The sequence below is a fragment of the Nyctereutes procyonoides genome, unplaced genomic scaffold (assembly GCF_905146905.1).
Source record: "Nyctereutes procyonoides isolate TBG_1078 unplaced genomic scaffold, NYPRO_anot_genome, whole genome shotgun sequence".
Classification (NCBI taxonomy): Eukaryota; Metazoa; Chordata; class Mammalia; order Carnivora; family Canidae; genus Nyctereutes; species Nyctereutes procyonoides.
This window is the reverse complement of record NW_026575082.1, coordinates 13,357,655-13,380,576: the sequence shown is the minus strand read 5'-3', so window position 1 is coordinate 13,380,576 and position 22,922 is coordinate 13,357,655. Positions and strand designations below refer to the sequence as shown.

Below are 22,922 nucleotides of genomic sequence, written 5' to 3'. Positions count from 1 at the left end.
GGAGAAAGAAGCAGGCTCCGTGTGAGGAGCCTGATGTGAGACTCGATCCCAGGACCCCAGGATCATGACCAGAGCCAAAGGCAGATGCTCAATCACTGAGTCACCCAGGTGCCCCATCTCAGACCTTTCTGACAAGTGAGATCCACTGACCTTGCTGTATGCTGCCAGGAACTTGACATGACCACAGCTGACTTCTAACAGAAGAAAACATCCCCTCGTCATGACAAAATGCACGAACCCTTCCCTAACCTTGACCTGATGGTTCCAAAAATTCAACATGAATCAAAGCTTTCCATTGAATATTGGCTACAACCTTTGATTAATTGTCACATCGTCAGTTGCAGGACATGCTTGTGTACATTTACATTCAGAAACACAGACATGTTTATGTCTAAATAGGATCCTGTCCTATTACCTCTGGCACAGAAACACAAGTAAATATTTCCATGGGGAGTTTTTAGTTTTTTTCTAACAGGCATTGGACTAGACGTCGAAAGCCTGACCTTGTATTCCCAACTCCAACTCTTGAGGTAGGTGGGCAAGCCGTCTTTTATATTTTTAACACAGTCACCTTTAAAAGTATGACCAGGCCCTCCCTTTGTGGACCAAGAGTGAGCTCAATGAGAACATGGATGTAAATGTACTCAGTAAAGAGTCACACAATTTACCACGACAATGTCTAAACTATATCCCATCTGTGAAAAAGGAAAGCTCTGTCTATCCTCCTATGTAATAGTATCCAAAGATGGGAGTAAAAAGGTGACCACACTGTGTAATAAATGGTTAGCAGTCTAGACCAGTGCTGTCCAATAGATATATAATATGAGCCACATATGTAATTTTAAATTTTCTAGTGGCCACATATATTTTTATTTAAACCAATATATCCAAAACATTATCATTTCAACATACAATTAACATAAAAATTGCTAATAAAGTATTTTTGCACTCATCTTTTTATACTAAGTATTTGAAATCTGCTATGTATTTTATACTCCAATCACATCTCTATTCAGGCTAGCCACATTTCACATGCCCAGTGGTTACCGCACTGGAGAGTGGAGGAGATCTTAGACACACTATGTTATGGTTTCACACTTTAATGGTTGCACTTGAGTCTTTCTTCGATGCCTAGCACACTGTCTTAAATGCCCAATCAATACGTGTGAGATACATAAGTGTTTGGATATCTACTGGGATCACGGAACATCTTTGCGATAAGAGAAGGAATAAAGGATTTTAAAAAAGCATTAGTCTGTGTTGATCTTTTCCTGTTCTTGCAATCCAGAATCCTGCTCACAGAATGCCAAACAAATAACTGCTGCTCATGGTGAAATCCCAGGTGAGTTCTCTACTGATGGCAGGACCCCCTCCCTCCCAGCCACCTTTTACGTTCCATGCCTCTACAGTGGCTGCTGCCAGAAGCCCAGGGAGACTGCTGAAAACAGATGAGCACTTGTCCCTGGGTCCCATGTTACTGTGAAATCATTTGCATTCTGTTCAGTGAATTTACATAAAATTGGAGCCAAGAGTTTGGCTGGGTTTCCAGGCCACACTCTTTCTCCATGCTGCTATGGCCACCACCATTTATCACTATTTACAAGGGTGGTAGAGCAAGATAGACCCCCAGTTAGGATCAGCATAAAAATAGAATCCCTTCCCCACACTGCCATGAAAATCAGTGTCCTCTGGGGTAAGCGAGTGAAGGAACTCCAAGATGCAATCTGGCTGCTGCATCCTTTGTTATGACAAGAGTTTATTTTATATGACTCTGACCTATGGCACGAAAACACAGCTTCAGTTGGGGTTGTAATGATCCATGACGGCGCACACACCTGAACACCAGGGAGCTCAGATTCCGACCCATGGGCCACCTGGGAACCCAAACTCACCACCCTTCATTCCAGAAAGCCACAGGCTTCCATCCCAAAAGCAGTGTTTACCCTATAGGACCCCTTCCCCTTTCCTCCAGGTATTTTGAGGGTAAACGCCAAGGAGCACACGATTGCCTCTAGATGCACACGCTCCTTTCTCTTCCTCTGGGTCACAGGACTGGGGGGCAAGAGTGGGGGGCAGGGGGCGTGGATCCGCAGGTGGCAAGTGAACAAAGTAAATGACAAAACAGAGAAGGCAAGTGTGCAAGGGAAAACACACAGAAAACATTTTGATATGAGTTTACAATTTGTTATTTTATCTCAACTGCCTATCTCTTTCTAGGACTCTTTCCCAGAGAAATTCCATTTTCATTACAAAGCTGGTTTCTTATGCCAGGGAAAAAAACTACAGTGCTGTTATTACTGCCATTGTTCTTTCTACTAAGGTCATCTCAGATGGTATGTCTACGTGAGATAAATGGTTTCCTAAACAGGCTTCTCTGCATCCTGCTGCTGGTTATGTTTGCCCACTCATCACTCCTGGGGCCTTGATACAAGCGGCTTCCCGGAAACTCCAGAAGAGGAGAGGCCACAGCGCTGTGATTAAGGGCACCCAAGACTCCGCGGATACCTGAGTTCAAATCCCAGCTCAACCCCCAAAGCAGCTGAGTGGGTCACCTCTCCAAGCCCCTGTTTCCTCATCTCCAAGGATAAAACTGCACCAGGCTCCCCAGACCATCCTAAGAAAGAAACGTGTTCATGTAGATAGGCCATTTGCAAAGTATGTGACCCGGAGTTCACACCCTTACAAACATCTCCTCTATCATGATGTGGCTGGGTTGTCCCTCTAATGCTGCTGCCACTGCTCCTAACACCCACACAGACAGCTGTCCAGTCAGCCAGTCGATGTTTATTGGGCACCTACTGTATGTATGTATGCTTGCCCAGCGCTAGGCACCGAGTATTCAGTGATGGTCAGACTGTATCCACATTCCTCAACTCCTAGGCACAACCCAACAGCTTTGACCTTTGAAATGTCTTTCACGGCTGTCCCATCCCAGTGGGAAGAAGCAGAAGGGGTCCAGGTGCAGGTGCTCAGCCCCATCCCAAGATGGACACCTGCCACTTCTTCCCACCTGGCCTCCCTCCTGCCCCTCCACCGCCAGCAAAAAAATCACTACCCTGCTAGAAACCTTTCTTGGCTCTCTGCCGCATGAAAGATCCAACCTAAATTCCTCGGGGACACACCAGGGCCTCAGCGAACCAGCCTTGGCTATCCCTCCTGCCTCATCTCCTTGCATTCCACCCCTGCCCCCTACATTCTGGTCATGCTGACCTCTGTACCATCCCCAAGCTCATCACACCCTGCCCATGGCTCTGTTTATCTGCATGCAGGACCCTTTCCCATTCTCTGCAGGGCCAGCTCGTCTCTATCCTTCAGACCCAGCCCCCACCCCCCCACCCCCGCCGGCCCGTCCTCTGGGGAACCCTCCTTCACCTCCTCAGGTATGCCAACAGTGTCCCCCAGGCTGAGCGAGGATAATGGAGCCCCAGCATTGACAAAGGAAACTGCCCCAGGAATACCAATACCCAGAGCCCCTCAAGTCTACTTCCTTCCAAAGCTTGGTTCCAGAAAGTGAGGTGCGAGGAAAGACATGCAGGCAAGCCAGGGCCCTGGTTCGCCCGCTGCTCCTTCCTTTACACCTAAACTCCTGCCTCGCCTCTTGCCTCTGGCCCCACATTCTGGAATGAATCATTTCACGCAAGTGGATTTTTCAGATGACTGAAGCCGAAACTTTTAAAAAATCTTAACCATTTGGGATGGAGTCGCGTCAGAAAGGGATGACCCACTTTCCCTGATCTCTTCAACTCTCCTTCTGGAAAGTGACCCCGTCCTGATGAGTCAGCAGCAGCGTGAGGAGAACGCGAGCCTGGCCTGCGACACAGCCCAGAGAGAACCTCAGAGGCTGCTGAGGCCTTCAGGACAGGCTGCCCCACACAGAGGAGGCTCGTGTCTGTTGCTCCTGAGCCGGGTCTCATAGTGCTGTTACCCTCTTCCTTACTGTCTGACTCTTAAAAGTGATTTTCCTAGGGGCACCTGGGTGGCTCAGGGGTTGAGCATCTGCCTTCCGCTCAGATCATGATCCCGGAGTCCTGGGATCGAGTCCCACATCGGGCTCCTTGCATGGACCTTGCTTCTTCCTCTGCCTGTGTCTCTGCCTCTCTGTCTCTCATGAAATTTTTTTAAAGTGATTTTTCTAATATAATTTGCAGGTTCTGCTGCCCACTCAGTACTAATTGACCGTATGTGCCATCTCTATGGACTGGGAAAAAAAAAAAAAAAAAGATAACCAGTTTTGTGAGAACATGTATTTAAAAAAAAAAACTGGAAAATTATTTAGCCTTAAGAAGGAATGAAATTCTGACACACACGCTACACCATGGATGAACCTTGAAAACGTGATGTTACATGAGATAAGCCCGTGGGCAGACACAGGGCAGACTGTGCGACTGGCTTGTATGAGGTGCCTAGAGTAGTCAAATTCACAGATACAGTCAAATAGTTGCTACCAGGGGCCGAGGGGAGGAAGAAGAGGAGAGTCTGTGTCTAATGGATACAGAGTTTCAGTTTGGGGTGCTGAAAGAGTTCTGGAAGGGATGGTGATGATGGCAGCATGATACTCTCAATGTAGAATGGCACTTAAAAAATGGTCAAGATGGTAACTTTTAGGTTATGTCTATTCCTCTGTCTCTTTCTCTCCATGCACACACGCACGCACCCAAATCTGTTAAGAATGATGGCCAAGCTCTTATGACTAATGGTGTGACCTTTGGCGTGTAACCTTTGTGTTACCCTTCTGCATAGCAGGGGCTGAAATTACTTCCTGGTTCTTAGTTGTGCTTAGAATCATCATAATTGCTAAACAGAGTGTTAATGGACTTTGTGGTCATAAAGACCTTTCATTCACCAATTATAATCCTGGTGACAAATGAGTACTCTTCATTTCCACGTAGACATTATAAATCGCAGGTAGAACTGAGGCAGAGGAAGGGCAGGGCTTTCTCCTCTTTCATACTGAACACTAGTGAGCCTGGCCTGGACACAGAATCCAAGGTCCTTGTCCTGAGATCAATCCCTATCGCTAAGAGGTCACACAGAAAGAAGGCCATTAAAGAATAAAGATCCTAATTATCATCTATGGTCATTGGGAATTCAAGGATTTGTAAAAATACGTTAGCAGACTTTTAAACATTATCATGTGGGGTTATAGCTTATAAATTACACATTTTAGATTATATTGGACCCCCACTGGCAAAGCAGTCTAGTCCACAGAAGAGAGCGGAAATAGCTGGTGGCAAGTTCAGTTAAATTCACACAGATCCCAGGGTTTGGGGGCCTGGTTTTGAACTCTGTCTCAAATAATGAAAGGGTTACTATTGTCCCTCTGTCTGAATAATAATTTCCCTTCCTTTTTTGCTTCCTTATGACATACCATGAAGCTCTACTCTAAAAAATTAGAACATGTGGCGCCTGGGAGAAATGTTTAATTTTTTATTGATATATGCTTTCTTAAGCAAACCCTTTAAGAACAGTTTTTGTTTTTATTTTATGCTTTCTGAATTTGAGTTATTCAACACATGAACTTAAGTTAAATGTTCAATCTACGTTGTTTAATAATACAAAGAGATACATAAATTCATGAGAAATCAGGAAAAACAAGAGGGAAGTTTAATAAGGAGCCTAGTAAGAGTTTCCTATCTTGTCAGAACTTAGCGTTTAAGTTTCTTTTAAGAAAGTAGTTTCCTGGCCCACGCTGAAACTCCGTAAGCCCTGCAAACCAGCACAGCAGCATCCTGTTCAAATGTTATTGTGGAAAGACTGTGCTGTTCTAGGTCAAATGTATCCAAATTAAACCAAGGGAGATGGAAATAACTCTCCCTTGATACACCCCGGTTGCTGAAAGTGGGTTTGTTTATGAGTAGAATAAAATTTACAGCTAAATATTTAAAAAAAAAAAAAAAAACATCATCATCGTATAAGCTTGAGTTACGTGTCACTCCACCTTTGGGCTCTGGAAAAAAAAACACTAAGGTCATGCCTAAAATAAGACAGCAAAGGGCTCAGGATCACACCAGAGGTAAAACCGCAGACTTTTCCCACCTTTTGATTAAGGCATCGAGCAGGTTACAATTGGACAATGAGGTCACTTCTCTTGAACCAGGAAAGCACTGTGGATCTGCTATTCCAACACACACACTCTGACCCCTGGGACAGCTTCTGAATCAGGTGTCTGGTCTTGGTATAAAACAGTGACTACCACTTATTTTTCAAAGGCTATTTACAAAGACCCGTTGGAGCCAATGAGGAGAGAGACAGAAGCAAAACATTTCTCTATCTCTTCTCTTTTCAGCTATGAAAGAACTTTTGAAAGTTCATGTTATGAAAGATTTTACCTCCTTGTTACTAAAATAAAGATGACTAACTGGCTTCCTAAGGAAACACAAAAGGAACCAAACAGTCACATGCATCAAATTGTTACTTTTTAATAGGTTTCTTATATTAAAAACAACAACAACAAAAATCTTGAAGTTTTAGAGGACATCCATGACCACTTGGATTGCCTAAAAAAGGATCTACTTTTGCCTCTTACTGTGCAAAATTCCTTGATTTTGCAAAATCTCTGCTTCCTCAATCTATAATTCTACTTCCTACCCTCAGAAGAGGTTGTGGGGGTTAAATCATCTCCTATCCATAGCAGCGTCAAGCCCAGAGTCTAGCACGTGTTGGGGTTCGATCAATTCCTTCCTTCCTCCCGACTTTCAGTGACTGGGGCCACTGAGCAGTGTCGTGATATGTGGAAATGGGGGAGATGAAAAGACCAGTAGGGATAAGGGGGGAAATGCCCCAAACATTTTAGCTAAAAATGGAAGTTTTTTTAAACCCCATATTGTGCATGGTAACCCATCTTAAACTGACCTATGGGCTGTGTTATACTAAGACACACACCAATTTTAAGGTAGAACATTTATGTTTTCAGCTGTTAACTTTAAAAAGCCATTTAACCTCCTCTGTGTGATCTGCAATACTACTAGAAGATCCCTAGAATTCATTTAAGAGTTAAGAAGCCCCACCAACCGTCCTGTATCAAACTGTCTCCTTTCTGTTATATTGTAGTTCTTCTATGGTTAATTATTTGCCCCTTTATGTTCTAACTTCCTCACCATGTTTGATTCATGGGAGGTAGGAGAGACAGTTCTTGACTGCCATGTTTTCTGTTATAACTCCAGCACTCTTCTAAATATTTGTTGAATAAATGAGGTTGAACTAAAATAGCCACATGCCCTTTAGACACTCTGGGAATCTTACTGATGAAGGCTCCACCACTTTTTAAATTCAAAAAGTGCTTTAACGCTTTTATGTTTAATGCTTATGCCAAGTTTATGTTGCTTACCTAAAGAGAAGAGGCCAACTTTAAAAGTTAATAAAAAACGTGCATTCCTAGTTAGACCCCGAACAAACAAAATGATCATCTATAGTCACATAATTTTGCCTGCCCTGCTGTTGCCCAGAACCCTCACGCTGAGTTTTGAGAACTGTCCTGTCCCTCATTCTACTGTCCCCTTGGAGCAGTTACCTGCTCAAGACTGCCCAGCTCTCAAGCACACCCACAGGGTCTTGAGCAAATGGGTGAGCATCAGATGGCAAGAGGTTAGATGCCCCCCTGCCATAAACACAAAACACCCTCCAAAAGCCAAATCAAAGGAGGGAAAATAACGTGAAACAAAAGACTATATATTTTTAATTTTCTGGACATTTTCTGAGATAAAAAGCAGTGGAGGATACTATTTTTCAAAATTAGATATACTTGATTAAGTTTCTATTGAGGAATCTGGTGTCCTTGTGAAAACATACCCTGAGAAGCAGCACAGTGTAAAGAAATATCCACTAGACTCTGAGTCTGGGAATGAATACCAGCTCCTCTGGACTTACTGGCTCTCACACAGCTTTCTCAGGCGCTTTTCTCCTTGCATGGGAATAAACAAATGACACAAAGGGTGTGGGCAGAGGAAGGCAGAGAGAAATGGGAATATAATACCTGCCTTACCTAGGGTCATCATGAAGACCAAGGGCACCAACAGACACGGAATGCCTTTGGAGACTTTAAAATCCTCTGCCCAGGTGAGATCCCACTGTTGTGATTTTTTTTCATGAGGAGGAAACGTCTATGCAAACTGCCTTTCAAAACAGAATTCTTTCTTTCTTCAAATACACTTTTCTTAAAAAAACAAAACAAAAACAAAAACAAAAAAATACACTTTTCTTAACTGGTTGTCGATGAGGATTTATTACAATGTGAATTCTAACAACATAAAATTTCCAACCCGGCAGTGTTAATGTAAACGAACGGGAAATAAGAAAAGAAAAAAAAATATATATATATATATGGATCTACAGCTACAACGAGGACCAGTGTTTTCAGAATGATTATGGAAAAAGAGCACTGTAATTGGAGAAGAAATGAGCCAGGTTCTGAAGCATTCAGTCCATCATCACTACATCTTCCTAAATAAAAATCTCTCCCTTCTAGTCCTAACCATTGCTTAAGGCTATCAGTTTCTCGATGTCCCCACTACCATTCCTCTAGGTAGGTCAGGCACATGGTCTCCTGCTCATTTACTGAACAAGCCTCTCCCAGTCTCATTCATGGCAGGACCTTTCTAGAACAAACGGCTGGACGGGGGCACATATCCCGCACTGCCTTTCTGACCTGCCCCCTTGCACTCCTCCCTCCAGCCAGGCTGGACTCCTTGGGCCCCTGGCCTTTGATCCACAGGTTCTTTCTGCTCGCCATACTTTGTTCCTTCTTCCCACTTCTCTACATTAGCTCCCACTGATCCTTCAGGCTTCCTTTCCTGGGAAGGACTTTCCTGGGAAGACTTCCTTGACTCTGATAAACGCTGCTACTATGGTTGTATGTTTCCTAGCTCTACCCAGACTCCACTACAGTTGCTGTGTGAAGATCTCCACCCCACAGACTGTGAGCCCTATCTTGTTCCCACCATGTACTTCCCCAGGGCCTGGACTATAGCATGTGTTTAATTTAAAAAAAAAAAATGTGTGTGGGACAAATGAATAACCGATCTCCTGTTCTGTGTGCTTTAATTGTATGCTCCAGCACAAAACAAAACACAACACTGTAGTAACTCTGTAGAAAACATAGAGATGCAACTAGGTCCTTCATAGTAAGAATGAGGGCATCCTTTTCAGTATCAAACAGGTAGAGAGGTCTGAAGGAAGAGTCAAGTGTCTCGACTCTAAATTTCCCCAAAGTCTCCACATTTTAAAACCACTAATTTCCTCATTGGTCATGCCCTTTCAATATTCCTTACAAAGGTATTTTCGATTTCCATTTGACATGTACTTTCATCAGTTAATTTTTAATTGAGCCAAATATTAAATGCTCACATTAACCAGACAAAGCGTGTTTAGCTACTGATTTGCAGTGACAGCTGGTGTTATTCTCACACACAGGCCAAGCATGAAATAGAAAACTAATAACCCCTTAAGTGTGTTCTCAAAGTATCATTTATGGGAAAGAAGACGACTTTCAAAGGAGACTTGTGCAATGGCTGTCATTTTTTTTCCCTGAGCCACAAGCTGTTACAAAGCAGGGAAGCTCATTTTCTCACGGATACGGACAAGCTCAAGAATCCCACTGTCACTGGATGTATTCATTAAGAAGGAATCTGGCAGCAGCACAGGGGACACATACTTTGGAGAACAGGCCAATTATCTGGGTGTCCTTTATAATTTGAAGTTTCTGAATTCACTCATAGATAAGCCACTTGAAGAGGGTCTGGCAATGGTAACATAATGCACAGATGGTCACTAAAGAAATGAGGGAGGATGGGAGAGAGAAGAGAATTTGCTTGTGGTTTCATTCATGGGGACAAATCTGCAAGCTGACACATCCTTCTTTTTAAAAAGCCCCTGGAGAAGTATGGTCAAGCTTCATTACAAGTAAACAAATCATACGATCTTTCTCAAACAGATGACAAATGATGAGCAATAATGCTTTGAGTTTGCTTCATGCCAAGGGATGAGGGTTCTTAAAATACAAATTCCACCAGTTCTTAAAACCACAGAAAGGCTGTGATTCTTGCTTCAAGCAATAGAGAATTTAGTCCAAGGCTGCCAGGCCAGTGGTTATATCCATGACACCCCTGGTGGTCTTCTTGCGTATCAGTGTCTGGAGAAATAAAATCTTAGGTTCTCTCATCTCTGGGAACACTGAGTTCTCCTGACTTCCACCTTCAACTGGCTGCCTGTTTTTGTGGGAGAAGAACGAGAGGATCATTTATCCCTATGACTTTTATGCTGTAGTTCTTTTATATTGACCGACAACACTAACTAGGGGGGGGGAGCCACCTTGTTCCCACTGTGAGAACCCTGGACAAGCCCTGATTTCTTTAATGATAAGGTGATGAAAATCTCAGACATCAAGACTTCCACTGGGCTTGAGATATGAACCGTCTGGGAGCAGCTAAACACATATAGACTGTGCACATTCGTGTATAAACGATATACTGTGACAACCCATCGCCTCCTATCTAACGTTAGCACTAAAGACTTTATTAACATCAAACATTTAATGTAAAGCAAAATCAAGACTTCACGTACGAATGACATACTTTTTCAATTCGGTGATGAGCACTGAAATCAAAACACTCAATAAGTATTTTTCTTTTTTGTTTTCTATTAAGTAGTCACAAATCTGTGACATGGGACATTTGGAACACATACCCAAACTCTCTAGGAAGGAGAGTAGAACTTTAGTTGGTTAGGATGAGTTAGATGCTCAAAGTGCCTCTTCCATAATCTTCTATTAATTCATTCATTCAATCAATTTTATTCATTAATTCATTCAATGACTGTGCATACATACAATCTACTCTGTGAGACACAGGTTAAATGGAATAGGAGAAATATTTTACTAACTGATGCAGTACCACCGAAGGAGAACATTTCAATTTTATAAGATCTCTACAAATGGTGGTTGTTATTAGGATACTGGGACAATACTCACTTGATTCAAGTTGAACTATGGTTTAAGTAGGCAAGTCATGCTTTGAACAGTTAATTCCCAAGTAAATCACCTCAGTCCAATCCGTGGAAGTCTACAGAGGACTTTGGAAGGAAAGCAGTATGGAACCAGCAAGGGCAGTTAGGACCACTTTTGGAAATGCAAAAATAGAAAACTACCCAATTTGGGGGGAATGGCATATTGTATTCTTGCCCCAAATTCTCTCTTGAGCTCCAGATCCTTAAAGCCAACTGCTGTTGGGCATTTCCACTTAGAAATCCTCCTGGAAACTCAAGTTGCAAATGTCCAAAATTAACTTCATCACATTTACCCCTACAAAACAGCAACTGTTCTTATCTTTCCTCTTTCTCTTGAGAACAAGATCTCTCTTTGAACCAGCTGGGTTTCAGGCTTCAGTCTTCTGCTTCTTCAATCTGTTCTCAGTCCTTTGGTTCCCCTTCGGTACCGTCCCCCCGCATCTGCCCCATCTTTTCCATTCCCCACTCTGCCACCATGATTCAAACCCCCATCCAGCAATCTTCTGCAACCCTGCACATCCTGTCTTGCCTCAGAACACTTTCCACTATCCTTTCAACATCTACCAAGTTAAATACAAAGCTCTCAACTTAGGACCTGGTCATATCTTGTGAAAGATCTCTATGCCTCCACCAAGTCACTCTACTATTCCCATTATTGCTCAATTGCACCTCATACATTCCTGTCTGCTCTAATTTCTCCAGCCCAGTTATCTAAATGCCCTCTCCTCACATCTCCTACCTACTCCCTCCTGCATGAAACTCTTCCATATCCTGGGCCAGATCTCTCCATCCACTAAAGAGTGGCAGAGACTACAGCAATTTACATCTTTTTAGTCCCTCTAATGGTTGGTAAGTTTCTTGAAGGCAAAGATGGTCTTACACACTTTTTTACTCAACTAAAACACGTGGCAGAGAGCCTTGCACATAGTAGGCCCTCAGTAAATTTGTTTTCAAGGGAAAAAAATAATGTGCATGATATGTGACATCACAAGATCTTCATAATTCTTTTTGTTTCCATCCCTGCCCTTTGTGAGTTCAGTTTTAAGAACAATTGCTTGTTTGCCTTGATAAGACGTCTTCATACCGTTTCCTTCTTTTACGGTCACTTTAAATATTTAGTAAGTGGCTCTGTTTCACTATACTTATAATTTTGTTATTACAAAAACTCAAATCCACCTCTAAAAGCTTTCAGTTTTAAAACAAGAGACCAAGAAAGAGAGAGATATGCTAGCAGGAATTCATAAGGGAAATGACTAGGAGATAGTCCTGAAAATTTAGACTCAAAAGTGCCAACTGGCATCACTTATGGACTTGCCTTTTTTTTTTCTTAAGGGATAAAATAATCAATCTCTAAAGCTGATGATATAATTTGCAGTTAATTTTATTCCTATTCTAATTGCAGGAGGATAATATATATAGCAAATAGGTAGTGAATTAAGAGTACTAAGTATCTGTTCCAGATTCTCCTGGAAAATTCAAATGCACCTGAATGGACTATCTGGCTGAAATTTAATTTCAGAGTTACTACATAGATACAACATTCATGGTGTTGTGCAGCTAAAGCAATCTTCATTCTCAACCAAGAAGAGATGGAAACAGTCAAGAAGAGATAGCCTGCAACGTTGATCCTTGTTTGGTACTCTAAGCATCCTAAGTCACAAACTCTCGATACTTCCACAGCTTAAGAGAAGACAGTTAAAAAGAGAGAAATATAGTAATTGGAACTGCCACAAGAAAGCTGCATTAGTCTCAATGGAAAAATCTCCATCGAAATAGTAAAGCTTCACTTGACACAGTGGGTCCTCAGATTGTTTTCAGGAGGCATAGTAAAGAGGAGAGTGGGGTCAGTCATAAGCTTCTGACTCATTATGTTGAAGCCCCAGAGAGCTGATGAGCTGATTATTAACTATAAATGGAATATGGCTCTATCCCTGACATTCCGAGGGCAAAACGAGGAGCAGGATGAAAACAAAATTTTCCAAACAGTCTCCTAGTGAAGTGCGTGTTCCATGTGTCATGCGGAAAAGAGGTCCATGTTCTGTAGAAAAGTTTCTCACAGAATCCTGCCAATTGCCCAAGAAAATCACCCAAGTAGCTCTTGGTATAGTGCTATAAATGGTCACACCAGCATAGCAGGGACATTCCCTTTCAAACACACTTAAGGGCAGTTGGGGAAGTAGTCTCGAATAGAAGTTATTTTAATTAAGTTAGACAAAACTTATCTATGGCTAGAGTATAACCCCTCTCATCTCACACTGCACAGATCAGAGCAAATAAAGTTCTGCTGGCAGATTCTATCCTTTACCCTGTGCGTGATTGCAATTCATGACCTCTGGGGAAAGCATCGAATCTGTTGACAGAACTGAGCCTTGCCCAGCTCCTTGTGACAAGATGTGAGTGGAGGTTCTATTCTAGCTCTCGCCACAGTGTTTTCCGCTCCCTCTTGCTGGTATGGAGGCATAGTGTTCTTTGCTCAGGTGAATCCTACCCTGCGCGTGTTGGGAGGGCACAAGGAGCTACATCCAGGAGGTTGCCCGGTGCCGGGATGATGGGCAGGTAAGGGACAGTCACGAGCCAGGGTCCCCCTGAGAAAGCACAAATGGCTTTGGAGAGATAGAAACAATCATTCAGTCATCATTCTTACTGAAGGACAGCTGGGTTTATCTTTTGTCTGGCAAATAAAAAGCAGAGAAACAACACTGGCACTATAGAATCGAGCATATATCAGAACAAATTTTAAAATGAAAAAGGTTTTGTTGTCATTTCAAAAAGTTTTACAACCTCCATTTAAAGAAAGAGGACCAGGAGTGCAAGCAGTTAGACAGTATAACTAACACCTGCCCTTCAGGAACACAGATGCTACAGTGGACTGGAAATTTCTATAAACAGAGTTTTGGAAGAGAAGCCTCTTAATAATCGAAACAGTCCTATGACCTAAAACAAAAGAAAACAAAAGCTTTTTTGTTTTTTAACTCTCCCAGAGGAAGAGCCCCTGTTCTGTGCAAAATCAACTTGTATTTTTCTGTATGCAAGGATGATTTAAGAAAGATAGTTCTTCCAATTAAGTTATTCTAATCATCCTATTCAAAGCCTTGATTGTCTTTTACATACAAAGAATGAAATACTTTTTAAAAAATGAAGACAGGTGTTTATTAAGTCTTCTTAATGTGTATTAAGAGGGCTTCAGGGATAAATATTTAACAAGGGAACTCCCCTTGCCTTTCAGTTCTCTTAAGAATGTGTCAGTATTGTACAGTATTTTTTAAATTATCTACATTTCTCCTATTTAAATAAGACCTAATGCACACATGAACAGCCATATGGTTAGAAGTAACTTTTTTAGACAAAGATAGAAATGTATGCAAAATAATATATACTTAGTTTTTTTTTTTCTTTTTCTTTTTCTCTCTAAATCTGAGAACCCGGGATCATGCTTATCGGGCTGCATGTACTATGAGTTTACTTAGACACCTACAACGTCATCCTGTGAGGTCACACAAGGCAGGGTAAAGCTCCCTTTCTTGTGTCCCCAACCAAACCCAGAACCAGGCACATAAAGACTTGAAATAATGTCTGTCAAACAACTGTCTCAGTCCTTGGATGGATTTTCATCATTGATCCTATTGAGATGTCAAACACTAATATTGTCTGAATCAAACCAAGAAGAATGAAAGAGACGCTTCATAGTGAAGTAAATTCACTGAGTGGTCTCCTGTATGTAGCTGGGGGAAAGGCTTGCAAGGTTATAGCTATACCTGAATAAGGTGATATTAGATTACCTTAAAAAGGTTTAACAGAACCTTTGAACCTCAAATACAATATATCTCTGGGGGGAACCTTTCTACTTGTACACTACAAAGACAGTGTTGTTTTTCCAGCACAAACACATTTGTGCTGAGGTATTGCTTTGCTCAACTATTGCTAAGACACGATGAGTGACCTCAGAAATGGGCATGGGGAGAGCTGAGCAGGAGCGACACACAGCACCCACACACCTGCCTAACGGGTGAGTTTATCATCCCTCCAAACAGCTGACTGGGACTAGAAGTAGAGATAAGGAAAAACTGTAAGAGCTTGCTTGAAACACACACACACACACACACACACACACACACACACACACCCCAAACAAACCTGTGGCTTTCTGTTACCTGGTGTGCTGTGTGGCCTAATGACATTTAAGCAATCTGAAGGGAACCAGCTCTCGCTAGAAAGCACGGCTAAAAGTAACAGGATGCACAAAAGAAAAGCCATGTTTGCAACCAACATTGAATAGCAATGAAAACCTTAAAACAGAAAAGGGAACTAAGTGAATTGTAACAGTTTACAAAGGTCCACAAATATAATCACTCAACAGCACGTGACTTGCAAACTCTAGGGGCGACTATGTGTGTTTTTTTCTACAGAATAAATTATTGCAGGGGGTCATGTGATTCTTCGCAGGCAGAAAGATGCACTTTCCCAAGGAAAGTTCATCATCAAATGTACTATTGAAGACTGGATCATCTTCAGACTATTTTTAATCCCTATCATTTTGCTGCCAAAACTGGCCATGAGCAGCTGATACTTGGCCGCTAGGAAAATGATGCTTTTTCACGTATTTCGTACACAAGCATGAGAATGGTGCTGCTTTCCAGTTAATCAAGTATTTTTGGTGGGTCTGGACTGCCAACGGAAGACAGAAACTCTTGCTGACCAACTAGTAAAAAGGAAGCTAACCTCTACTGGATGTGGAGAAGTAAGTTCCTGTCTTCCTAAACCACAAAGACCAAAAGATAAAAAAAGAAAAGAAAAGAAAAGAAAAGAAAGAAAGAAAGAAAGAAAGAAAGAAAGAAAGAAAGAAAGAAGGAAGGAAGGAAGGAAGGAAGGAAGGAAGGAAAGAAAGAAAGAAAGAAAGAAAGAGAAAGAAAGAAAAGTCATGACACTGTCTCATCAACAGAATGAAGCTAATCTCTTATTTAAGGCTTCCCTTTCTTTTAATAGCCCACACCTCACTCTCTTCTGAGACATGAAGCTGAATGTTGTCCCATTTCTCAGCTTGGGGGGAACTACCAATTCCACTTACCATCAGCTTCCCCGTATCTCAACCCTTTGCCTACAAGAGCCCCTTTGCCTTGAAGCACTCTCACTCAAGGCATCTCTACAGAACTCAAACCTTGTTATGAGGGGGTAAAATAATAACTAATGGAGCTATCTAAAGAGCTAAGTCTCTTGCCTTTAATTGGAATAGAAAAGCTGTGTTACTTTATTGGAATCAATAATGCCAATACAAACTGTATTAGCTACCTTGAAAAACATTCTTGGGAAGATTGAGTTTACAATAATTTATCTCCTCTCTTTCATTCCAATTTATTTCATCCAAGGATCATATCATACTAGTGAACAACTGGGAAATATTCAGTATTCTAGGTAATATTAGAAACCTCTGAGACCACTGGAATCAATGGGCCACTGGAGGACCCACCACAGACTGTCATTCTTCTTAAAAGATGGCCCCAGGGACCAAGAGTGGGTAATAGTCAACATCTCCAACATACCTAAAAACCTGTATCTCCTAAGAACCACAAATTCGGACTCATTAGCTATGGGGTGGAACCTGAGATTGTGCATCTCTAAGAAGCTCCCATTTGATGCCCCTGCTGCTGGTCTGTGAACCACACTTGGAGTAGCAGGGTCTCAGACATTTCCTAGCACTAAGGCTGTCTTGTACTCCCTCTGTCCTGCTTCTTTCACAATGCCTTATTCAAACTTAGAAATAAAGCCACGCTCCATTCTAACCCAGTTTCTTCTTTAGTCTTTATTTAATTCGTAGGCTTCTGGGGCTATCCCTCAGACACCTGTCATTCTAAGACGCCGCTTTCTCCAAGCTATGGATTATGGAATACAACCAGTTTTCCTTAATCTCATAAGTCTGATTTCCATCAACATCAGCAAAGAAAAAAGTGACTTCAAATCTAAGCGCCCATTATTATGTATGCAGGAGATGAGCTGATCCACTGAGTCCTAGAAGCCACACAAGTCATTAAGTGACTAGCGCTCTCCTAAAACTTGACCACTGGCATTGAGTACTTTATGCTATAAGATGCAACACAGTATTAGAGATGCAACCCTGACTGGAGCAAATTTGGGGGGAAAATCTGTCCACATGCCGTACTAGACATTTAGATTAGTCGTGCCCATGTGAAAGAATAGGTAAATTGTTTATAACTCTCAACTGCTACCACTTTTATTCCAAAGTATCCATTTGTGATTACATTTCCTGATACATACTTTTTTGGCCAAATTCCTTTGTGTTCCTATATAGTCATCCATCTATATGTTGTTCTGCAAACTACACATTTTACCATCAGCTATTTGTGCCCCTATATGATTTATTTTTGCAGTGAGAGGTTTTGTCAAAAAATTCTTTATCGTGTTCTACGATGTGTCATTGTGATTTGGCATCATAAAATATAGCCTCCACATTTATCAATCTCAGATACCTGTTGACCACAAAGATAGGCTCTACTATTCTGAAGATACTATTTTGAAAGGAGTTAAAAGTGAGGCTTCATCTAAAAAGAAAACTCTTTTGCGTGAGACGTTAACATCGTACAATGCAACAAAACAAAGACCAAGGTTATATTTTAATGTCTATCCATAAACATATGTCTGTTTCTTATCTGTTTATTAAATTTCTTAACAGATGACAGTTACCACCTTGGATTTCTTTCAACGAGAAAGAAAATCTTGAAATATTTTTTTCATAAAAATATGAAACAGAACTGTCAAATGAGTTTTACTTTGGTCTTGGAGCCTGGAAACCTCTACCTGTTTGGTTATTGTGGTTAAAAATAAAACACCTACTTAACCAAACATGTAACAAAAATATTCTTTTACCCTTTAGTGAATTCTTCCAGAAATACTAAAGATCTGACAACATGGGATCTTGAAAAAAAAAAAAAAAAAAACAATTCACGAAGAGCATTTTAAGTGTTAGAAATTTAAATGGGGATATTATACTTTTAAACACTGAACAGTGGTATCAAAATTTTGTTAACTTTGATCAAGTAGGATCAGATTTTCATGTCAGCCATCTACTCTCTTGGCTTTTTCTCTTTTTTCTTGGCCTTAATATTAGCACACTTGTAAACTGTAGTAAAATATGTAATGTGCTTCTTGAAACTGAATCCACTTGTAGTCATTTCTAGGCTTTGTGCTCCTGGTAGGCCCTATAAAATAAAAGCATCATTCATTCTCCCTAGAGACTATACAAGGAAGCACCGTGTTGCACCCTTTTTCAAAAATAATTCTTCAAATTAAAACAAAAAGCCTGAAAAACTTTCAGACAAGATTTCTCTTTTACTTTTCCATAAATTAATAACTTTATATATGAGATGCAGATCTCAAATACAACTCTTCAGTCTTAGGACCTGGACCCCCTCCCCCAAAGAATCACACACAAAAAAATAACTTTATGGTAACGTGATGGAAGCTCTACCGAGCACCAGAAAAAAGGAAAAAAAAAAAAAAAAAAACACCTCGCAGATGTTCTTCGAAGCTACAGGCATCGATCACTACAACTAAAGTCAGAGCATGAGAGAATCCACAGATGAGAATCAATGCTTCTATGCTTTATATAGACACTGTAGACACAAGTTTTTTCAGCAGAGGAGACCATCAAAGGATGTGGACTCTAGGTGGCGAAAAGCAAAAGATACTATAATTATCATAAACTTCCAAATCATACACCAGGTACAGAAACAGAACACAAAGTCTGCAGCCAGGGCAAATTATGTCACTGATGAGATGAAGTATCCACAGCCCCAAAGTTCTTCAAGACACTCAGCCACGCCCACAGGGAACTCATGTGCCACACCCCACAGGATGGAGTTCTTGGACTTTCGGAAAGTCAACTTACCTCTTTGCAAACACTTCTATGTTTTCCAGGGAAAGGGGCTACACTGCATTTCCTCTTTGGGTAGATCCCACCCAGTGAGTCAGAAAAGGCATGCCTTTGGTCCTCTGGTGAAGTCTTCTTCTAACTGGGTAGTTCACAAATTGCAGTATAAATAAGAACCCCACGGGGGGGGGGGGGGACTTAGTTTAAGAAGCCGATTGCCAACCTAACCTGACCTGGAGTCTAGGTAGTCCAGGGGGCAGCCGTGGGGGTGAGGGTGGGGGTGGGATTGGGGGTTGGAGGAGGATCCCTGGACCTCCAGTTTGACAAAGCCCGAAGGGATACCATTTATGCCCAGATCCCACTGGATAGCAAATGCTGGATCCTTAACCCTCCACGGCTGGCAAGTAAGGAAAACACTTTGGGCCAGAAGAAAATCATCCACAACAGAGCCAGCCGGGAGCGCTGCGGCGGGGGCAAGAGGTAGGGCAGCGGGGGGGGGGGGGGGGGGGGGAGGGGGGGGCAACCCGATTGCTCTTCCCGGGCTCACCAGCCCCATGGGGCCGAGGGCCCACCCACACTCCAACCAGGGGTTCTGAGCCTCAGCTCTGAAACATCCAGCCCAGACTCCCATTCAAGCAGACGTGCACCTACCCAGCCTCCGTTGTCCTGGATCCAGGTGTGCAGATGCCGGTTCAGGTACTCAGTCATCCACAGGGCGATGTTGTCCACCAGGGGCGACATCTCCCGGTTGACGCTCTCCACACACATGACCCCACCGAACTCAAAGAAGGCCACAATCCTCCCCCAGTTCACCCCGTCCCTGAAGAGCTCCTCCACCACCGTGGCAAAGCGTCCCCTCGCGGTGAAGGGCGTCAGGTGCAGCTGGCTGGACATCTCGGCGAAGTCGCGGCGGTAGCGGCGGGAGAAGTCATCGCCGGCCTGGCGCAGGGTCAGGTGGACCACAGGTGGCACGGGGCTGGGCGCGGGGCCCGCGGCGGCGGCGGCGGCGGCGGGGGCGGCGGCGGCGGCGGGGGCGGCGGCGGCGGGCGGGGGCGGCGAGGTCCTGGCGGGCGCGGGGGCGCGGCCGGGCTGCGAGGCGGAGATGCCCGGCGCGGGGGCGGCCCCCGGGGGCGCGGCGCCCGCCTCTCCCGCGTCCCACTCGTAGCCCCTCTGCGACAGCTTGTAGTGGATGTACTTCATCACTATCTCCCGGTTATCGTACCCTGTTCGCCCAGCGTGCGCCATCCTTCCCCGGGGGACGAGCAGCCGGGTACCAGCAGCACCTCTCGCCCCTGCTCCCGCCCCGCGGCCCCGAAAGCAGGAATAGTTATAATCCAGCTATGTTATTGGATGTGCTTTGCATTCTTGGATGAGGGGGTGTCTTCGGTCACGCGGAACACTGGATTCTGGTGTTTCCCTCTTGGCATGAGATGCAGGAAATTTTTACTTAGACTCCTTTCGGATCTTTATTTCATGAGGCACATGATCATTAATTATTGTTAGTATCAGTCTACTTCCTCTGCGGTGCTGAAAGGTCAAAAAGAAAACTATGTCAGAATCAGGTGCATTTTCCTTCATACACCGGGTGAGGGAAAAAAGCGGGGCACAGACACACACTACAGGTCACGCGGCTTAAAAGAAATGTATCAAACTGCCTGGAAATCAGACTTAACTCGAATGCACCTCAAGTGAAAAATCTCAAATGTTTCCACGGAAAGTTACACTAGACCGATTTCCTGTGCAGAGAACTTACTTGTATTTTTTAAGGACAGCATGATCCTCTCTGTCAAGTTTCCCTTTTTTTTTTGTGAAAACAAAACAAATGCATAAGGCAAGAGATTCCACCAATCTTCAGGACTCTCCGGTTGTGGCTGCTCTGAAACTTCCGAATGAAACCAGGAGTTGGGGGGGGAGGGAAGGGGGAAGGAAAAAAAAAAAATCGGGAGAATTTCCAGGTTGATTCCCGGACTTCTGCTTCACAGAAATGTCAATCCGCAGGAATCCCGACCGGAGAGCTCAAGAGCACGAGGGGGAAAGGGCAGCGGCGGCGGCGGCGGCGGCGGCGGCAGATGAATTACAGTTTTCAGGCCGGTGTGTGCACGAGTCCTGCGCCTTCCCCGCTCCTGGCAATTCACACACGCACACACGCGCGCGGGCACCGACATGGAGCTCTGTCCGCGGGGGGCGGACGGGGGCCGGGCGCCGGGCCGAGCGGGCGCGGGGGCAGCAGTCCTCTTCCGAGCTAACTCCGAGCGGCGGCCGCCTCCTCCGAAAAGCCGCCCGAGATGAGGGCGGGACGCGCCGGGGCCGCCGGTGCCGAGCGCGAGCAGCCCGCGCCGTGTGTGGTGCGGCGAGGGGTGGGAGGAGGCGCTGGCGGGGGAGGGCTTTATTTTTTCCCTCTTTTCCTAAAAAGGATGACTGCTACGAAGTTCTCCCCCCTGGACCCCCTCTTCCGCTGCACCCCACCGGCGCACCCCGCCTCCGGGCTGCGCACCCTTTCTCCTCCTCCTGCTCGTGCGCGGCGGCGCCGGCGGCGGCCGCCCCCTCCGCGCTCCCGCCGCGCTCCCGCTCCGGGCGATGACGGCCGCGCCGGCGGGGAGGGCCCGGCGCCCGGCACCTTCGCTGGCGGCGGCGGCGGCCGGCGGCGGCGGCGGCGGGCGGCTCGGCGGGGAAGCCGAGAGCGGCGGGCGGGAGCGCGGCGGGCGGGAGCGCGGCGGGCGGGAGCGCGGCGGGGGCGGGGGCGGGGGCGGGGAGGAAGGGGGCGGGCGCGGGGCGGGCGGGGGGGGCCTGGCCTCTTACTTCATTCTCTCTAAGCGACTGGTTTCCTGTACGTACGTCACACGGTTCATTCAAAAAAAGAAGAAAGAAAGAGCCCTCCTCGGAGCCGCCCCGCCGCCCCGCCGCCCCGCCGCCCCGCCGCCGCCGCGCTCGCCTTCCCGGGTTAAAGGAGCCGCGGCCGCGCCGGGAGCGGCGCGCGCCCCGCCGAGGACACATGGCGCGCAGGCCCGCGGCCGGGGAGGGCGCGCCCGGGACGCCCCCGCCCGCCCGCCAGCTCGCCCGCCAGCTCGCCCGCCAGCTCGCCCGCCAGCTCCGCCCGCCCCGCCCGCTCGCCGGGCCCGGCCGGTGGGTGGCGCGGGCGGCGCAGGCCTCCCGCGCGGCCGCGGCCGCGGCGCGGTGGGTGTGCGAGGGGCCTCCTCGGGCCTGCGAGGGGCGGGCGCGCCCGGGGCACTGCTGCGCGCGGGAGCCGCGCCGACCCCTCGGGCCGCGTGTGCGTGTGCGCGTGCGCGTGCGTGCGCCTGTGCACACGTCGCGGTGCCGGCTCTCGGCAGCTGCCGGGCGGAGACCCAGGCCCACGCCGACCCCGAGCAGGGGCGCCCGGGCGATGCCCTCCGGCGGGGCGGGGACAGGCCAGGGAAGCCCCCGGCGAGCGCCGGGTTCACTCGCAAGTCGCGTCCCAGGTGTGCGGGCGCAACGCCCGCCCTGGAGACGCCATCCGTGCCCAGGGCCGGACGCAGCTCTCCGCGGGCCAGCAGGGGCGAGTCGGGCTTGTCAAGGGCTCGCAAATGCCTAAGTAAAGGTTTGTCCTCTGCCCCCGAGGGTACTGGCGCTAGGCTGCGGCTGGACGCTGCGGGGGTCTGCACGGGCGCCTTCAGGCCCACGGTCCCAACACCGGCGTGGGTGGGCTTCCCAAGGCCCGCGGGGTCCCCTAGCAGCCGGTGCTGGGGGCTGCACCTTCTCGTCTACACACACACACACACAGGCCATGCACACATCTATTGTACACACAAGCACACACATTCTTTAATTCATCAGCTCGGATAGCCCCTAGGAGAAGTGCACAAGAGGGCAAACAAGTTGTGCGTGTTTAACTATTTTTCACCTCAGAAAGTCTTTGACAAACAGAGTGCCAAGAAAAAAAATGTTTGCTAAAAGCACGACAGCTTACCTAATAGGGCTCAAATACAAATATGTACGGATGCCGGATTATAGTGCTCATAGAGACGTGACAAATGAGCACTGCAATGTGTACAAACATGTTCTG

At 45.5% G+C, this 22,922-nt stretch overlaps 1 protein-coding gene across 6 annotated transcripts in view; it reads right to left on the bottom strand.

Annotated features, from left to right (window-relative positions):
* LOC129514527 (apoptosis regulator Bcl-2) overlaps nucleotides 1–21,289 on the bottom strand; it is a 171,296-nt gene extending 150,007 nt beyond the window's left edge. For 3 of the 6 annotated variants that reach the window (XM_055333158.1, XM_055333157.1, XM_055333159.1), the window contains exons 1-2: nucleotides 20,634–20,756; nucleotides 19,532–20,407 (exon numbers count right to left, since the gene is read on the bottom strand). In XM_055333158.1, the coding sequence (XP_055189133.1) occupies nucleotides 19,532–20,125 (594 nt within the window). In that variant the 5' untranslated portion in view covers nucleotides 20,126–20,407; nucleotides 20,634–20,756. The other 3 variants (XM_055333155.1, XM_055333156.1, XM_055333154.1) reach the window with 3 other exon arrangements.
* Between the last annotated feature and the right edge of the window lie 1,633 nt (nucleotides 21,290–22,922).